The sequence below is a fragment of the Silene latifolia genome, chromosome 1 (genome assembly GCF_048544455.1).
Source record: "Silene latifolia isolate original U9 population chromosome 1, ASM4854445v1, whole genome shotgun sequence".
NCBI lineage: Eukaryota > Viridiplantae > Streptophyta > Magnoliopsida > Caryophyllales > Caryophyllaceae > Silene > Silene latifolia.
The window spans coordinates 190,105,914-190,126,566 of NC_133526.1; the positions used below are offsets into that span (position 1 = coordinate 190,105,914).

The 20,653-nt window shown below is 34.5% G+C and overlaps 1 protein-coding gene across 11 annotated transcripts; it reads left to right on the top strand.

Annotated features, from left to right (window-relative positions):
- Positions 1 to 2,501: 2,501 nt before the first annotated feature.
- Positions 2,502 to 19,936, top strand: LOC141613970 (uncharacterized). Of its 11 annotated transcripts, none has more exons than XM_074432731.1 (7): positions 2,502 to 2,690; positions 4,251 to 5,241; positions 7,054 to 7,953; positions 11,528 to 12,975; positions 17,069 to 17,506; positions 17,622 to 18,829; positions 19,513 to 19,936. In XM_074432731.1, the coding sequence occupies exons 2-7, from the start codon at positions 4,254 to 4,256 to the stop codon at positions 19,733 to 19,735; spliced, it is 5,205 nt and encodes a 1,734-aa protein (XP_074288832.1). In that variant the 5' UTR covers positions 2,502 to 2,690; positions 4,251 to 4,253; the 3' UTR covers positions 19,736 to 19,936. The 11 variants fall into 11 exon arrangements, with proteins under 11 accessions (XP_074288832.1, XP_074288843.1, XP_074288853.1 ...); XM_074432724.1 differs by having other exon boundaries at positions 2,509 to 2,690; positions 4,081 to 5,241; XM_074432719.1 differs by having other exon boundaries at positions 2,509 to 2,690; positions 4,090 to 5,241.
- Positions 19,937 to 20,653: the final 717 nt, after the last annotated feature.

Consider the following 20,653-nt stretch of genomic DNA (forward strand, 5'->3'; position numbering starts at 1 on the left):
CCAAACTACTCTCCCCGGGTTCATTTTAGTTAGACTCCCTAGGTTCATTAAATTCATTTGTTTAGGTGCCGGAATCTTGGCTACGATACCACTTTGTAACACCCCCTCATACCAAGGTACCTTACCGGGACTACCCAAGCATGAAAGGTTGTTACCATCTCGGTTGCCCGAGGTTAGTACATATCAAAAGCGTCTGAACTGAGCACATTTATTAAAGTAATGTAGAATGCAAAGTTTACAATATCCAAATCCAAATATTGTCTAAAGAATACAACTTCAAAGTCTTAATAATAAAAGGAAACTCGCTAAGACTCAGATAGTGATGCTATGACTCGTGGTGGCAATTCTCCCAATGAAATCCCCAAGCTCTCACTAGCAAAACCTGTCAAGCCTGCTCACCATCCCCGAATGGATCACCGCAGATTACACAAACAACAACGGGGTCAGTATTATGCAACAACAAGACAAACAAATGCAATACTCGTCCGATCATCATCACTCCCAATCACCCTGTCTCACACAGTAACTGACTACACACTAAAGTGTGTAGCCCTGCCAGATTACCCATCGCAACAGGTAATCCTCGCCGCCAGTGGGTGACCGCAGCCGATCCCACCTAGTCCAGCTCCTCAACGAGCGACAATCATCCCTGTCCCTTAATGTGCACATCCCCTCCCGTGGCGGGTTCCACGGAGGGCGAACTAGGGTGTGAAGCCACTCCCGCAAGTGACTCCACCACAATCCCAAACACATGACATTACCGTCATCTCAATCCCCTCACACCAACACTGTCACAACAATCTCCATATAACGATGATCAATAGACAACGATAAATACAACAATATGTCATGTAAAGCACAACAACTGAGTAGGGAAACCCTACCTTAGCAATCACAGCAGTATGCAAGCACGGACAATCAAAAAGGCTCCTCTACGAAGTCTTCTCCTATACAATGATCACACAATACAATTACACTTTGTACAATTCCCGACATTCCCTTCCCATATAAATGTACGAAAGAACCCAAAAGATACAAAGTAATTACAAAGGTAGGACTTACCAACAAAGCAACAAGAGTTTATACGGAAGAATCACCGCGAATTATCGACACAAGGATGCTACGAAATGCTCAAAGGGATGATTATGGAATGATTTGGTTAGGATTAGGGCACGTAGAATGTTAACGCTGTGAAAAGTGAAATTAGAAACCGACGCGGAATTATAAAATACCCTAATCATTCCTTAATCAAACCGTCGAAATATAACCTCGCCAAACCGGACACTCGGTCGAGTGTGACGACACTCGGCCGAGTGGCCTACACTCGGTCGAGTATTCACTATACTCGGCCGAGTGTTCCTCGGCAGAACCGAAATAACTCACACAAAGAGCACTACTCGGCCGAGTAGGCTCTACTCGGTCGAGTAGGCTCCAAAGGAAATCCGTAGTGTTACAGGAAGCCTCATGCATCCTATGTAATAGAATCACATATATTTTTGTACTGTTGTTTAGAGAGTATTAATTTTATTGGAATTCAGTATGGAATTCATTTTACGAGAAGTATATAAAGAGCAAAACACTCTCTTAATTGTAGATAGTCAAGGTAAACTTATGCTATAGGCCGGAGATCTAACATTTTTTCTAAACACACTAAATATAGATAATTATGATACATGTTGTTTTACTTAACATCATTTAGTTTTACGTAGTTGTTATATGTTAAAATAATTTGCAAAACTCATAAAGGCATGTCTCGTTTATTAAGGGCAGTTCATTTATTTTGGTGAGCTGCACTATGTTTATGGAGATTACTATTGTATTTAATTAAAACCAGTGATACCTATAACAATAATGAAGAACTAATTACGTACTCTTAACCAAGTGCTTGCAGTCTAATGGTAGACTTGGGTAACCTCAAAGCTTGCAAAGGCAAGAATTGCGAGGTCCCGTGTTCGAACCCACGGATGAGCAATTGCATGCGGTTATCTCGGACGGCCCCAATTGAGGTGGTTCACATGGTCCAGGTGGTGACGCCGGAATGCCTGGCCCCGGGGGATTAAACCCCTCATCACCAAAAAAAAAAAAATTACGTACTCTTACTATATTACTTGATGTTTAACAACTGAAATGATAACACTATTAAATGACAAAACTTCTATGCTAAAAACACTAATAGTTCATTGATGATCAACTAGACCAACCACGAACTTTTGTATATCAATGATTTAACATAATTGAACTTCTTTTATGAACTATAGACTATATTTATACAGATGATCCTAATAGGAGCCCCGTGCATCGTACGGGCTTTTCAACTAGTAATACTAATAAGAAGAAACAAATTTTAAATAACAATGACCGGTTATTCAGGTAGTCGGTCATACGAGACTACTTTGAGAAGAGATGTTTAAAGTTGAGTTTATTTTGAGTTAAAATGTAGTTTAGAGTAATATGAGAAGGACACTTATAGTTCGGAGTATTTATGTTAAATAATCCATTCCAAATAGATACCTTTACTTAAATGAATGAATTGAAGGGTCGCACCGCTTCCAGCGAAGAAAATCAGCAATGGTTTCTTCAAAATTTTCCCCAACTTTGCACTTTCAATATTTATGTTGGCTGCTTCAATTGAAAGGTGTCACTAGTCACTACTCTCAATCAGTGAAGAAAATCAACATATTCTCTTTTAGGTAACTCAACTTCTTTTAATTATACATATTTGCTTCTTATTTGTCTGCACTTGTTAATTGTTATTATTGAATTGGTAAAGTCAAATAATCCTAATAATGCTCCTCACATCTTGTTCATAATAATGTACTCTCATGATTGATAACTCTTAATCGATTTTTAATTTTTAAATGTTGATTATGATAAAGAATAGTACAGTGCATAGGCAACTGAGCACGATTGTTGCTTCTTTGATACTTACTGTATATAAACAAGCAACGACTCGGATCTAATCAATATAATTGCGGTAATTTTTTAATCGCGAGGGGTTATTGGCCCAAATAGAGCCGGCTCTTCAATAACAGAAACCTTTAGGGTGTGTTTGGATTGAGAGTTTTGGAGGGAAAAGAAAGGGAGGGAGAGTAAGAGATTTAAAATCCCTTGTTTGGATAGCAAATGAGGGTGGAGAGAAATGGAGGGGGAGAGATTTGGAGGGATTCAATTTCCCTCTTCCAAGCCTAATCAAAATCTCTTCATAATAGGCAAGATTTGGAGGAAAATTGTATCCAAACAACCACACTCCATTCCCCCTCCCCTTCCCTTCTCTCACTTTCTCTTCCCTCCTTTTATTCAACTGTGTCCCTTTCGTTGAACACGGCACAGTGAATATGTCTCCAACTATTACGAAGCAAGACAAGCAGCTGTCATTAATCATAAATAAACAAGACTCGATCTGGTCCTTTTTTAATTTTTAAATGCTGCTACTTTGATAATATAAACTAGGGAAGACTTGGATCGATTCTTTTTCAATTATTAGATATTACTGTCGTAAATAGTAAATACAACTAGTTCTTTGATTGCAACAATTTATATTATTATTTAACTGTTCGTCTCGTTGAATTTTGCACAATGCACATGTCTACTGTCTCCAGCTATTAGCAAGCACTATTGCATGAAAGCTGCGGTTGTGTATGATAAATTAAGTAGACTCAATTTGGGTCATATTTTATAATTTTCCAGCAACTTGAGACTTTAATATTAACAAATGGGCATTCTATACTGTATTTAAATCTTGCAACAAAACTTACTTCTCTAGACATATATGAATTTTAAGAGTTAAAAGTGAGTGAAAGAAATTAATCGCTTTTGTTCTAATCGTCTGATTCTTCACTTTTTTTAATCGTCTTTTAAAGGCTATAAAACATGAATTATATTTTCTCTCTTTTTTTTTCTTGACTGATTTTGTCGATTTATTACCCATCTCTGTCAGTTCTTTCTAATTTTAGCTTCTTGTTCCTATTTTTGGGGGTTATTTCAGTCAAATTAAAAAAAAAATACAAAAAAATATATAGAGTGTGTGTGTGTGTTTTGGGAGAGTAACAATGTCAGGGATGATAACGGATGTCGTAAAAGCTGTGGCAGGGCCTGTTAAGACATTGGTTGTCGATAGGATACAAGAGTATGTTAATTTAATCAACACTTATGAGGACAACATGAAAATTCTGGTGGAACAGCTTAAACTTTTGTGTGACAAGAAGCTGGACCTTGAAGCTAAACTGATAAAAGAGAAGGCGAATTTGCAGGTGATGACAAGAGAAACTGGGAATTGGTTGAAAAGTGTGATGGTTTTGATGGAGATGCAAGAAATGAAGCAACTTATGAAAGAAGTGGGGGTGGCTGAAATTGTGGTGAAAATGATGGAGTATGATGTTCTGAAGAAGTTATGGAAAGATGATAGGGCGATTTTCGACATTGTGGTTGATGTGGTGAATAAGAAGTGCAATCATCAAACGGTAGGTGCTAGGAGAGGGGTCGATGCTGAAGAGGAGGCTGATTACAAGAAGGTTGCCAAGATAGCGAGCGATGTTATAAAGGATATTGTGGATGAGTTTACAATGTTTATAAAAGGGAATGATGCGGCTGTTACGCTCGTTAAATTATTGGACAACGTTGGAAACAATGTCGATCTTGAGAAGCTCATGAAAGAAGAAGATCAGATGGTCATGATTTTGAGTAAAGGAGAGGGTATCATTCGAAAGGAGGTTGGGCATAATCATCATGATGAAGAGGAATTACTTATCCCCAAAGATGACGAGGATGTGCAGCCAGTTAATGAAAGTTTCATCAAAGAGAAAGTTAAAAGTTTGCGTAAACGTATGGGACGCTTAATGGACTTTATGGATGATGAGAACTTCAAGAAGAGTCTCCCCGAGGGTGCAAACTTAGGGTGGGAAGTCATGAAGGCTTTGAGCAATAGTTCCGGGTCTGACCAGGCTGTAGAAAACAGTAAACCGCACAGGTACTGCGGTTATTGTATTGTTCGATTCGAAGTCAACATTCGTCACCATGATATGAGTGAAAGGGCTCTAACTATGATCAAAACTATCAATCATATGATTGATAGATATCCTTCAAATGACGTGACTAGACCTATAAGAGACGATGAGCTCGAATATATTCCCGGTGAGTTCATAGAGGGCTTGGAATCTAGAGAAATAGTTTTACAGAGAATATTGATAGCTTTGAAGAATGATCAAGTTAACATTATCGGTGTATATGGCATGGGCGGTTGCGGTAAGTTATGTTTATTTTCTTTTTGAAATTTATTTTTATATGCTTCAAAGTTTAAACGTACATTTTCCGCTAACTATTTACATTTATGGGTCAGCCATGCGTTGGGTAGATCTTGTTCCTAATCTAGTGGGTCAATTCAAGTTCAAACATTGGTGAAATTAACAGTAGTATCAGTGAGTATAACGAAAGTAATAATATATTAACTGTAGAGGTAGTTAAAGGAACGTACAATAGTAACAAAAGAAAGCATTGTATGTTTTATAATCAGGTTGATAAATTTGGGGAATACTCTCTCTTTGATGCCCTGAGCTTGGGCGTAGTTCCACTTTGGTGTCCCGAGACTTAGATAATTTCATATAGGTGTCCCGAGGTTTGGGATATTTCCCACTTTGCTGACCTATGTATTAACACTTTTCGTATTTTTATACTAATTTTTTATTTAAACATATAAAGCTAGGTTTTTTTGGCAATATTATGTGATTATCTATTTAATATGTTCTTTAATATCTTATTTTTCCTATGGTGATTTAGTTTATGGTTCATTTCTATAAGAAAGATATTGAAGTTAGATTTAGTTTATGTCATTTTTACTCATTAACCATATTACATTTAGGAGAACACTCAATTTAAAATAAATTGGAGTTGAGGGAGTATAAGATCTAGTTTTTGAGAAGAGGGACCCTTGTTTAGAAAATTCAAGATTGTATTTTTTTTTTGACAACCGTAAAATTAAAAGAGAATTACAATTCCATCGCACTTCTAGCAAGGTTATGTGCAACCCTATTAAGATTACGGGGAATAAAACTAAAACTAATACATTGAAAAGATAGCAGTAAAAGAGCAATATCCTTAAGAACTCCTTTGGTTAAGTGATGAGGAGTCACAACACTTGCAATTTGAAGATGAAGAGAATCTGGAGACAGTCAAAAGATCAGAGACCTTCAAAATCAGGGGCGGACCCAAGATTTAATGTATGGGGTAGCAAAAAAATAAAAATAGTCTATAAATGCTTGTAAAGGGATTCGAACACAACACACTAGGTGGAAAATCAAAGCCTTTACCATTGAACCACAAGATGTTTATTGTACATGTAATGGAATAATATTTACTTATCTACTATTCAGCAATAATTGGGGTAACAAAAATCCGTCTTCTAAACCATTTTTTATATGTTTGGGGTAGGGCCCGCCACCCGTTGCTACTAGGTGGGTCTGCCCCTGTTTAAAATGGTGAAGGTTAGATTGATCCTCCCATTTTAGTTGGTTTAGAATACCAATAGTTTCCGCTTGTAAGGCCGATTCCGCCCAAAAGCCAAAAGTAGACGTGTTAATACACGACCCTTCCATGCCATAAACCACCCAACCATGCATAAGAAGCCTTGAGAGAATGCGTCCATCTAGCATCTACCTTGTCTCTAAATCTTTGACAGGTGGCAGTGGAGGGTTTATTTTGTTGTGAAGGATATATATAGTTAGAAAGCCAGACCCTTTCTCGGCATAACTAATGTATTCCAGTGTGTGTGGAGATGCTTAGTTAAGTTATTCGCTCAAAAAGAATCCGATTGTTGAATGGATTTTAAACCATGAGGTCAAAAGTAATAGGCAGAATAATTTTTCTCCCAAAAAAACCCAATTCTTGAATTTTTTTCCGCCATGTTACTAAATTTGGACTTTGTAGATAAATGTAAGAGATTAGATTGAGTGTAGGTGGTTAGTTAAATTGGAGTGTGTGTTTAAATTTGCATTCCCACAAATTTTGGCTCATTAAATTGTGTATTTTATCCTTAACTAATTCTAGCTACTATGAATACAGGAAAAACAACTTTGGCAAAAGAAGTTGCATATAAACGTACAAGTGATTTATTCGACAAAAGAATAGTAGTTGAGGTTTCAGAAACGCCAAATATAAAAAGCATTCAAAATCAAATTGCCGGAGGTATTGACTTGACATTTGATGATAAGCACAATGTATCTCAAAGAGCCCGCATTCTTTATAATCAATTAAAATCGGGGAAAATACTCATAATCCTTGACAACTTATGGAAAAAACTCAAGTTAGATGAAGTGGGGATTCCTTTGAAAAGTTCTAAAGATTCTTATTGTAAACTATTGATTACAACTAGAGAAGAACATGTGTGTAGGCTCATGGATGTCCAAGAAGCTAATAATTTTAAGGTGGGCTTATTGAATAAAAGAGAAGCTTTAAAACTTTTTGAAAACCAAGCTGAAAAGAAAGTCAGCAACGGGGAGTTTAAACCTGTGGCCGATAAATTATTACAGAAGTGTGGTGGATTACCTCTTGCAATTGCCACTACAGGAAGTGCTTTAAGGGGTAAAGATCTGCCAATGTGGTGTCATTTTGCAGAGACAGCAGAAAAGCCTATCATAAGTCAAGTCAGCAGTGAGTATCGTGAGACATACTCAATTCTCGAAACAAGTTACAAGCTTATTGATAATGAAGAAAAAAGGATATTTTTATTTCTTGTATGTTTGTCTCCCCTCGATTCAGCTGTAACAATCGACGAATTGGTGAGATATGGCATTGGGTTAGATTTATTTCAACACGTCAACGGACTTTCAGAAGCTATGGAGCAAGCAACTACGTGGGCTAACGAACTCATTTCATCGTCATTATTATTAAAAGGTGATTCTGATGGAGAAATCAAGATTCATGATCTTGTTCGTGCATCCTCCATCTCCTTTATTAATAAAGGTAATGATACATTGACTACTAACTTAATATCATTGAAAAGAATCTTCTCTTGTTTTCACGTGTTCATTAATTTTTGATAAATTAATAACTTGCTAATAAGAGTTTTATGGGTTATTGAAACAAAAATAATATACAGACAACTATTGGAGTTATAGTTTAACCTTATCTTTAAACTATCTTCTATACTCTATATTCTTCCATATTTTTATATTATTTAATATATAATATTTTTAATCTCACAAATATTTTTTCCATAAAAAAATGGTTTGATCATCAATCTAACAAAATAATATAATGCAATACATTTGGAAGCTTTTATTTTTGGATCTGTAGTGAAAAACTCCTTTCATTTGAGTATAATGTTTATATTATTTAATACTATATTGTTGATAATATGATATAATTAGTGTATTAGGTGTGAAAAAGATGGTTGTTATTATGTTTTTTGTCCCACATTAAAAAAATAATATAGGTGTGGTGAATATACTACGTTCAAAACTTCAAATAGTAGAATTGTCCACATCAGAAGATTACCATAAGGTGGGGTAATCATATGATTATAAATATGAGTCATCCTTGGAACTTGGGTAATAAAGCAAAATCTTCTGAGTCTCTTAAATATTGTTTTACAGAGCTCTTAAAAGTGCATATTATTATCTCCGCAATAGTAAAATTCTGCGTTACTCAGACACGCCGACACGTGTCGGTGTCCGACACGTGTCGGCGTGTCGGACACGGCTATTTGGGGTGAATTTTCATGTTTTGTGGTCTAAATTGAAGTGTCGTCGTGTCGTGTCGTGTCGTGTCGGACACCGACACGTGTCTGACACGCGACACGGCAGTTAAGTGAAGTGTCGGAGTAACATAGGTAAAATTTGAATCTAAGTTCATTTTTAGAAATATGAAATTGTTAAGACTAATAATATATTAGTGGTATACTTATTATATATATAAGAGACTTTAAATTAACATTACATTAAATGTTAATTTTTGAAGTTCCAAAATTTTTTTAGGTGGGAGAAAGAGCGATAAAATGGCCAATATTAATAGAATCTCTTATTATAATATCGTTAATTAAATTTTTGATTTGAAAAAAGAGAAATATCCGTACCAATAAAATATTACTCCATATGTGTAATTTATATGATGACATGATTTCAAATTGTCACTAAACTAATTCTATGTTCAGTATTAATAAAGTGTTTTCTACCATATTCATTTCATGTATTTATTTATCTATTTTCTTTGAAAGAGATATTTTAGTCTTATGTAAACAAATGATTAAACATAGGATTTAAAGATTAAACCTTTATAACTTTTTTTCATTATAATTATGACTAAGTTAATTGTCGAACTAGGTGCGAAAAAGATGATGTATTTCTTAGTATGTTATTTGTCCCACATTGAAAAATAATGTAAAATAATGTAGGTGTGTTAAATATACTACATATAAATATTAGTATTTCTCACATTGTAAGATTACCATAAAGTATGATGATCTTGTGATTATAAATAAGTCATCTTTGAAATTTGAGTATCCTAGTATAGAGTATATGAGGGAGTATATAAAAGGAACAACCCAAGTAATGAGTTGTCAAGTTCTATTGAAAATGGAATTTGCAAAACGCAACTTTAAATTCAGTAAAAAAAAAAAGTACAATAAAAGGCTTCTAAATCATCAATTCATTTTTGTTTCAACCCAGTAACATAATCAGAATAATCGGAATAAAAAGGCTTCTTTGTACTTATTGTTGTATTGTATCTAGACACGTTAAACGGGTTGAAAGGGCGGGTTACGGCCTTACGGGTTCGGTCATTTCAGATTCGGTTAAAATACGGGTCGAGTCTATTTTGGGTTTGTAAAATACGGGTTTATACGGGTCGTGTTTATACGGGTTTAGTGTCAAGGGTCTAACGGGTCTAACGGGTCTGATTACGGCTATTTTTCAAATGTTTATTTTCTTTAATTTTACTTATAAACATATAGATATTCTTAATTTTTATGAGGGTTTTTCTAAAATGTACCCTAAGGGCACATGTTAATAATCCTTAAAAGGAAAGTTCAACAATAAATATCATGGAAAAGTGAAATAATAAACCAATTTTTCAGATTTCAATGCCATATTTATTGTTAAACTTACCTTTTAAGGATTATTAACACGTGCCCTTAGGGCACATTTAGTTTAATATATGATATTAGTAAGAGTGAACTCCTAATATATTCAATATCACACATTATACGAAATAGTAGATCGATCAACCGCTACACGTAAGTGATAAGCGGTGACGATATTAATATGGTAATCACTTGAATAATTAATCACGTGATAAAACTTTGCTTTTACTAAAATATATATAAGCATATTTTGTTTCAAATTTTTAAAGTTAAATTATTTTTAGCATTTTATATTAGTTTTATTTGCTTTAAATTCAAAATTTTAATAAATTTACCTATTTTTGGGCCGGTCACGGGTTTAACGGTCTTTACCCTAAATGTGCGGGTTATTATCAGTGAGGTCATATTCGTCTTCGGGTTCGAGTAGAAAAGAGGGGGTTATTTTCGGAATTTCGGTCGATTTTTCTTATGTAAACAATTAGTTACTTATTTAAGAGATGAGAGCCCTTAACACTCACATCAGCCAACTTACTTGGGAGTCATTAAATTTTCATAAAATCTTAATGAATCTAATTATAAACAGTTGAATGATTTTAAATGAATACCAGACATAGTAGAGAGGACATTTGGGTCGGAGTGGTAAAACATTAAAATTGAATGGTGTTATAGTTGTTACTTTGGTGAATATTTTGGTACGATTTAATCTGATTCATTTTCGTTAATTAATTAGTTGTTTTGGTATATATGTGTTCAAAATATTTAGCTTTTTGTCGATTAATGAAATTATATATTTTTTTATTTGCTTAGTTAATGAAGAACAAAATGTTTATAAGTTTTTCATGAGTATTTTGTTAAAATGAAACCTAGATTATAATGAATTACTATCCTAATTTGGCTAAAAAAATTGAAAATAAGTTTTTAATTTTCTAATTTTTTTATTTTAAGGTGGTGCTGAAATTTAGTATCACCTGGTGGCGCCCTAAGGGCTAAGACCCCTAACACTACACAAATTAATGTTTAATTTTCAACTCCATCTTGTTTTTTTTGGATGGCTTTTCACGGACACCAGGAAAATGACAGTATCTATGTTTCATGAGATATAAAAATAGTGGTAACAACTTGAACACAAGGGGGACTTAAGTTATGGCGGGAAGGGGCCCGGCCATTGCTTTGTTTCATAATTCAATATTCACTGACGGTATCAATGGCTTAAACCCCCCATGATCCGCCAAAGCTTGCACGTCCATGTGAAGGATTACTATAAGTCTATAAACATATAGTACTTGAAACCAATTATAAGAAATAAATGATATGAAACAGGGATACTAGGATTCCTTCAAATTAGTTTTCGTATTTTACTAACTCAAGTTAAGTTAACCAGAGTTGAAATTTAAGGAACTCTAGTGTTTTTCCTCTTAATTTCTTATCGTGATACTACTCACTTTTGTCTTTTGGCAGGCAACGATCGAGTGATTTTGGTTGAAAGTATTCCACGATGGATGTCTCAGCAGTCTTTCAAGAAGTTCAAAGCCATATCGTTGCTTTCCGGCAATGATTTTTCTCGCTTGAGTGGAGTAAAGGCTCCTATGCTTCAAATTTTGCTATTAAAAGGCGACATATCCTCTACAAGTCTTCCTTCTGATTTCTTCGTGGGAATGAAGAATTTAAAGATATTAAGTTTGTCAAATATAAACTTTAGTTTGGGGTTACCAGAATCAATGGGACATTTACAGCGTCTCAAAACATTGCATTTACACAACTGCAAATTGAAAGACGTTAAATTGATTGGTAAGTTGGTGAATCTTCTTGTTTTGAGCTTGCGCGGATCAAGTTTGGAGGAGCTAGCTATTGAAATTGGGGACTTGTGCAAGCTGCGTTTGCTTGATATAGAAGGGTGCAAAGGTCTGAAAAATATCCCGGCCAATATCTTATCCCGTTTATCTCATTTAGAAGGACTATACATGCTCAATGTTTTTGATGGATGGGCATCTTCAAACATTGAAGTTAATCCTGAAGAGGGAGATGACCAGGCTAGTGGGAGTGAGCTTGATACACTGTCTCACTTGAACGCGCTTGAAACGGAGGTACGTGAAGGGGGATATGACCAGGCTAGTGGAAGTGAGCTTGATACACTGTCTCACTTGAATGTGCTTGAAATGGAGGTATCTGAAGCTAAACAATTGTTAACTGCAAATAATGGCCAGTATGTCGAGCAATTAGGCAAGTTCAAAATACGTGTTCATAATTCTTTCGAATGGGATTTCGCAGAAGATATTAAAGATATAACATCTGAGTGCCGTTATATTTTGGAGTTAAAGGATATAAATACATTTGAAAACAATTGGTTAAGAGCGGTGTTAAAGAAAGCTGATTGCTTTGTACTAATGGATTGTCCTAGTTTAACTGAGAATTTAGTCCCTTTGTTTGATGAAGAGGGTTTTAAAGACTTGAGGAATTTGGTTGTTGAAAGGTGCGATTTCAAATGCATAGTCAGCTCAAGCGATCAGGATGAGTCAATGGTCTTTGTGAATCTGAAGCTTTTACGCTTAAATTATATGTACAACTTAGAGATGATCTGCGATGGGAAAGCTCCAGCAGGACTGTTCTCTAATCTCCGATGCCTCTATCTATGTACGTTGCCCAGGTTGACGTGTGGGTTGCCTCTAACTTCCATTCAACATAACTTGAGTGAGATTGATGTTCACCATTGTGAATCTTTGGAGTTCATCTTTAATAAGGATACGACTTTACCAGAAGACAACGTAGAAATCATCTTGTTTCCTCATTTAAAATCACTTTCACTATCTTACGTGCAAAGACTGTCAGGCGTAGTGGGGCCAACACAAAGTGAGATGATGCATACCATTGAGTATTTGTCACAAGATCGTCCTTTCTTTGATGAAAAGGTACACCTTTGACGTTTCTCTATTTACCCTAAACTTCATTGTCTCTATGATGTCGATAATTTGAAATAAAGGGTTAACACCATTGTAGAAATAAATCAGGGAAATGATAAAGCATTATTAGGTGGTACAAAAGTGGAGTACCACCTTCCACCATTATAAGTTATAATAACACCCAAGAGATAGTGACGTTAAAGTTGTCCCATATCAGGAAGTCGAAGAGTATATAATATATTGTAAAAGAGTATATGATATATTTACAAGAGATTTTAGTCACCACATTAATAACAAGGTCTTGAATTTCTAGGCTTAGAAGATTAATGGGCCAAAAGCCCTAAAGGTAACCATCATATCTTATTAGGTTCAATTATATGAATGTCACCCACATAGTTGGGAGGGTCAGAATATCTTATAAACATATCAAACTCCTTTATAACAAAAAAGAACGACGTCTTATAATATAGGGTGTAATTTGTGATATTTGAACGGCTACACTGAGATAAATAATTGTAAAAATATATCTTAGAATAAAATTCTAACGAAAAAATATATATAAATTGGAAGATACGGAGTCTAAATAACATCTTAAAAAATGTATAAAGTTAAATAAGATTCTTATAATATAGCGTGTAATTTGTGATATTTGAACAAAAAAGAACCACGTCTAACAATATGGAGTGTAATTTGTGATATTTGAACTAGTACATTGAGATAAATAATTATAAAAATATCTCTTAGAATAAAATTCTAACGAAAAATTATATAAATTGGAAGACACGAAGTCATAATGACTTCCTGAAAAATGTGTAAAATTAAATTAATAAGATGACTGGATAGAGGAATTATTATTTATAGGTTGGATAGTTTGGTATATCCAGGGTTACCTAATTCGCTCGTCCCCCTCCGAATTGCGAATTAATTCGAACGAATTAATTCGCGATTCATTTCATCTTAATTCGTCCCAATGAGATGAGCGAATTATATGATTATACTAAAAACCAAAAAAAATCAAGAAAAATTTAAGTATGGACAAGATACCTGGTTATTTTGAAGTTTGAACTTTGAAGCCAAGCACAATGATTTGATTCACTATTGTAGATTTATAGATTTAGCTTTAATTTGATTTTGATTTCTGACAGGAAGATGATTTTTTTTTAGCTTTGTTGATATAAAAAGATAATCCTTTTGCGAATTGGATTCGACGAATTACCGAATTTTAAAATAATGTAATTCGCCAGCGAATTGAATTCGCTAAATTGAGCGAATCGCGAATTAGAATTAAGAAAGCGAATTGAACGAATTGCGAATCCGGTAACCCTGGGTATATCGTCTTACTAAGTACGAGTACTCTTTAGGACGATTTCCTTACATAACGTTATGAAACAAAGTAATTCCCTACTTGTGATTACTTTAAAAATAATTCCCAACATATATCTAATGAACGCTTAGATAGTCCAAAACAACAGATATGGAAACAAAAAACAAAAATGGATTCACGTTATATAAAATAATGTTATGTAAACGTATTATTCTCTACATATATTTTTTTAATTCCTTATTTGTTCTTAAATTTCAATAGGTCATAAATTATTACACAAATTCACACATATAATATTAATTTGTATTTAATGCTAAATTTAATTTATATTTATGACAAGAATTTTAGATATTTTTTTTGATATTATTTAAATTCATACTTTCATACTTTCATAGGAGTTAAGATCACCTGTCCCATCTTGTGTCCCATTACCTTAAGATCTTGACACATCACACTTCAAAGAATAAAAATGGCAATAATAAATAACAAAGTGTTTATGTGTCATCATAGAAGTGATGGGACACAAGATGGGACACGAAATGGGACAGAGGATCTCCATTGACTTTCATAGTTTTATCTAATAATTGTATCATAAAACTTTAAAAATGCATAACTTCATCTTTTATATCATATATTTAGAAAAGATAGAATAATCCAATATGAAAGGTTATTAAAAAATTGTATATTTCCATTTCTCTACACAAATGTCTTGAAAAAAAAAATGATTTCTGTTATGAAATATTATAGTATAATATTATATGTATGTCAATATCTTAGAATATTATAGTGTATTATCTCATGGAAACTCTACACTCATAGTATGTGTATATATATACCCTCTCATAATGGAATAAGAGATAGTTCTGTCTCTCTTCTCTTCTTTCTACCTTCTCTCTCTATAATTGTATCTTGTCTTTATTTCACAACACGTTAGACGATATCCTCTAGCCAATCGAGTAAGAATGTAAGATAATTAAAAGGATGCAGATCCAAAACACCAATGTATACATGGTTAAGGTACGTTTGTGTATTCAGTTTATTATGACAAATTGCAAGACACAATAATTATACAAAACATTAATTGAACATTATTATATGGTTGAAAAATATAGATATGTGAAAGCAATTCCTATAATATTGAATTTGCACCCCCTGAACTCCACTTAAACAACTTGCGTAGAGTTTCTTTTTTTATCATGAATATGAAATATACAATGGTGCGTGCTTTTAGCAAACAAGTTATAATCATGATCTTATTTTGCATAAAGACTATTTTTTGGTAATTTGACGGTAATTGGGTCGTTTTAATTTCATCCACACGGCCAAGCTTTGTTTATGCGGTGAACAAATTCTGAGAATAGACATATAATACAAATTTTGGACCTGAGGTTCTGAAAAATCTATTTTTTTAAAGATAAGCATATACGTCCATATTATAACTTTGGCCTAAAGTTCAAAGTTTTAAAGATGTGTAATAATTTAAAACCGTCTCATTAATGCAATATATTCATATTGTATAAGTGTAAGTGGCCAGAAGTCCACATGTAAATGCTAGTGGCGGCCAAAGGTAGTCCACGTCTATGAGTTTATGAAGCGCAATAGCGTATAAAGCGGTCTTTATCAAAGGAAAAATTATTTCTAAAGTGATTCTTGTTTATCTGAAGTTCAACAGTATAATGAAATTTGAATTTTGATTCATTCTTGAAAGTGAATGTGACATCTCATAATAAAGACTCTGCCGGTAAAAGAGATCGAGAACATGACATTATGATAAGCCTAATATTGCGGCTTTAATTGAGCCTAATGTATGATGTGAGCCTTAATTGAGCCAATTTTTCATCATTGAAAGAAAATATCTCATGAAAAGTCATGTGAGACTCATATACGATGAGAATGGAAAAATATTATATACAAATTGAAATTTGATATACACACTATGCCCCGAAGTTCATAGTGTTGTAACTATGATCAGAAGCTCCTAGTGTTTACATATTTCTATATATTGCATATCAAGTTTTATTAGTTTCAATTGTTGTTTTAATGATGATTGTGTAATCAATATAATGTAAAATAAGTACTAATTGTCACACGACAACTTAACTAAATTGTAATAGGTGAAAATTTGAGTCACTCGAACTTTAATGAACTTTATAATACGATTAGTAGTAATTGCGTGCTACTTCTAGCCATCTAGTTACATCTAATCTTAGTTTCCGACTTCCCTATTGTTTTTCTTTATTTAGCTTATTAAGGTATGCTTTGCCATTCCGTCTATTCCTTTTGTGTGGGTTGCAATTACATCCTGACAATTTGATTTAGGAATTCCTTTGATTTATACTGATACTTGGGTAGTATTTCCTTTGAATTAGTGTTGATTGATCATAGAAAGTCCATTTTGATTTATGCTTAAAGAAGAAAAAGGAAAAATTAGGATTGTGCTTAAGAATTGACATGAAGTGTAACACTCTTAGCTAAAACAAATTCGTAGGGACAAATTTATAATGGAAATAATCTTGTTTGCATGATAATGTTTTCATTAAAAGGGTTAACCATGTGATCGTTCCATCAGAGGCTAAACCTCATCGTTTGGATAAATTAGCTCTTGATTACGTTTCCTTTCTCATAATAGATTTTACGTCTTAAAAGCAGACGTTAAGAAAATCAAAATGTACTTGCTAAATTCCAATTGTCTTTAAAAACTACAGAATCGTGTAGTTTGATCTGTTAAATTTTATTTAGTTTAGGCCATACTTGTTATCTAACCTGTGACTGTGCCAGATCAAATTTCAATCTCTTGAGATTTTGGAGTTGTCTATTAATAAAACAATTGGGACACTGTGGAGCACGGCATCCGACATTTCAAGCTTTCAGAATTTGAAGAATCTGGACATTTACCGCTGTTCAAAATTGCAGAGCCTGGGCCCTCCATCTATATTTGCGGCACTTGTTCAACTTGAACATTTGTCGATAAGTTATTGTGAAAATATGCAAGAAGTCATAACCAAAGAGACAGAAAGGAACGGAATTCGTGAAGGTGTTATCGCTTTTCCGCAGTTGAAACATCTTTGCTTGGATGATTTGGATAATCTTGAGAGGTTTTATGGAGGAAGTTATAAACTTGAGTTCCCTAAACTGAAATCACTGAAATTGTCAGCTATTCGTAATTTGACTAATTTTGACGGTGCAGAAATTTCCAACACTTTAATCTCTGACAAGGTAAGATTCTCATCTGTATTCCATAGTTGCAATGTGACCAAAAGTTACGTTTAGTTAATCTTCTTCCGCTAAGTGATGATATAGCGGTTAATTAATGCTTATTAATGTTGTGTAGATTGAATTCCCATGCCTAGACGACTTGCTCATACAGAATTTGTCAAGCGAAGTTGAGAGGCTATGGAATTGGTCTTCATCGGGTGTGGAAGGAGAGACCGAAAGTGGTAGCAATCCATTAGACCCGGTTCCAAGCTTGAAAAAGTTACAACTTTCTAGCATGCAGGGGTTGATGTCTATTCCACACTTTGTCTCTCATAAATTGACCCGTCTTCATGTCTCAGATTTGAATGATATCAAATATTTATTCTCAGTTTCACCGTTAAATAGAGAGGTCTTCTGGTCATATTCCCAACTTCCGAACTTGGCAAACCTTTCTGTTGGTGGCTATGGTTTTGTGGAACAATTGTTTGAAAACGAAGACGATACTGCTGTTGTAATGCTATGTGAACGTCTAGAAGCAATAGGGTTGCGTAGTATGCCGAAAATGAAGATTTTGCCCTGGCATCTACTTACAAATATTCGCACCCTTTCTATTTTTGATTTAAAATGGAAATATCTATTCTCAGCCGATCTATTCACCAAGGGTAGAGAGCAACTCCAGCAGTTGGAATCTCTCCGTATTACTGATTGCGAAGACATGGAAGTAATAATCATGGATGAATTAGTTGGAGATGGAGAAGACTCAGTTTATTGTTTCCCTCGCCTTAAGAAATTGGAGTTGAACTCTCTGAATATCACCAAGTTTGTCTCCAAGCCAAACACTGGGTTGCACTTTCAATCACTTCAAAGTATTAAATTTGCGTGGTGTAATAAAATGCATTCATTTTGTTCAGGACCTTTCAGAGCTCCAAAACTAGAATATTTGGAGCTATTGTATTGTGAAAGTATGGAGTATTTTGTGTCTGATGAAAAGATTGAAGTTCGAGAATTGCCATCTTTGACAAACATCGAAATCGATGAGTGCCCGAAAATGTTGTCATTTTCATCCAAGCCTTTAAAAGCACCCAAATTACATTCCGTGATTCTTAAACAAAGTGGTGAAATGAGGTGGTTTTCACCCGGAGATCCAAATTGTGGTGATATTTTGGAGTTACCGTCTTTGGAGCAGGTAATAATTCAAGAGTGTTGGGGTATGCAAAAGTTTTCATCTGGAGGAATAAATGCTCCCTGTCTATGTGATATGATGGTTGATGATGAGGACTATTCTAAGTGTACAAATGAGAAGCTCCAAGAATTGTTGCAGAACCTGCAGGACTACCACATAAGGTATATATCTTCACTGTTATTGACTGTAAATTAAATGACCTATGTTCATGCCCTTTTTCACAAAATCTATGACCTATCAATGAAATGGACAATTATTTAAGGATAACCAAATTAAATTAGAACCGGTCGGTCGTGATTAGGAATGGCAACGAATGAGATATCGATAGGGTGAATGCATATCCAAATGATATATATTATATTATTAAAAAGATTCAAAAGTAACTTGAAATGTGAAGGAAAGGTAATGATCCCCACCCATATGAGTTGTTTTGTTTACTATAAATGAGAAGTGTAAAGTATTGAACGGGGCTAGGGGAGCATCTCTCAAATGACTATATATAAGTCGTGCACGGGGCCTAAACTAGTGGATTACTCTACGAATTCACAATATTTGGTGTCTTAGTGGTACCCGTTTAGGTGGCGTTTAACACCATTTCCACTGTTGGATTCACATCTAGATCTAGCTCCTTGTCTATCTCCATGGCTCCATTTCACTTTAGCCGTTTAATCTCTTTGTTTTTACACTTTATGAGTTCATTCTAGGTGTTCAATTTCTTTATTTTCTTTTTCCTTTTTTTTTGTTGTTGTACCATTTCCAAGTTGGAAGAAAGCTCATTTTGAGCATTTTTTAATCACTCTTAAATATATGTTCATTTATGATCGAACTCTCATGTTGTAAACAGAGAAGAAGAAGAAGAAGAAGAAGAAGAAGAAGAAGAAGAGGAAGAAGAGGAACAGGAACAGGAACAGGAACAGGATAAGGATGAGGATGACGAAGATGAAGATGAAGAAGATTTGAATGACAATGGTGATGGAGATGAACAAAATATGGATGGAGATGAAGATGAAGATGAAGAAATGGCAGAGTTACGTAGTGAATACAGTGACGGATCTCAAAAAGAATAAATCACAGAGGGGGATGAAAAACGGGAGGAATTACGCACCGAAGACAGATTCCAAGAACAAATTGTTGGAAAATGTTGTGATTTAAGAATTTATTAATGGGTTTTAATATTTGAGCAAATATATTAAATATGGTTTATTAGGGTATTTATCCTCCATTTATTTTAATGGTCAATATTTTATATGAAGGTGGTCAATTACATTTATGTTGGTGGCAAATGGTGATTATTATCCAAGGTTACGTTTTGCAAAACTGAAGTAATAACATTGGTTTTAAATGTTTTTTGTGGACGTTATCATTATTAATATTGACCACCATTAATGGTAGCTTGGTACGTTAACTGCATTGATCATACGTACACTATCAAGCAATATATATAAGGTTGATGCATTGCTTTTGATGGGGTATGCAAGTAGACGAATACAAAGAATAAGAACATATTATTATCATTATTATAATTGATGGGGCATATTCTGCACCCGCTGACCGAGTCAACATATTGAGCAAGGTCAAAGCCAAAAGACAGTAAGTCAACGTATTAGATGACTTAACAAGACGCAAGCTGTGTTTACTGTCATCATTGGGTCTCGGCTAGGCAACCAGCCAGCCGGGAGACATATCCGCGTACTCATATCCAAGACCCCTCGGCATGGAGTCAACCAGGCCAGCCGGCCTGCCATGGGTCCCTCGGCCGAGGGTAGAACAGTCTTTTCCACCTGCTCTGCCACTTGGCCACTACGTGACAAAAGGTTAAAGTCTATAAATACTCCACTTCTCTAATTGAGAAAAGGATCCAGAAATATAACCTAAACACCTCATAATCTGGTATAAACTCCCTTATCTCTCTACAATATACTTTGCCAAGTAACACACAACTTAATCCCTTTAAGTTTACTGATTTGAGCGTCGGAGTGAGTACG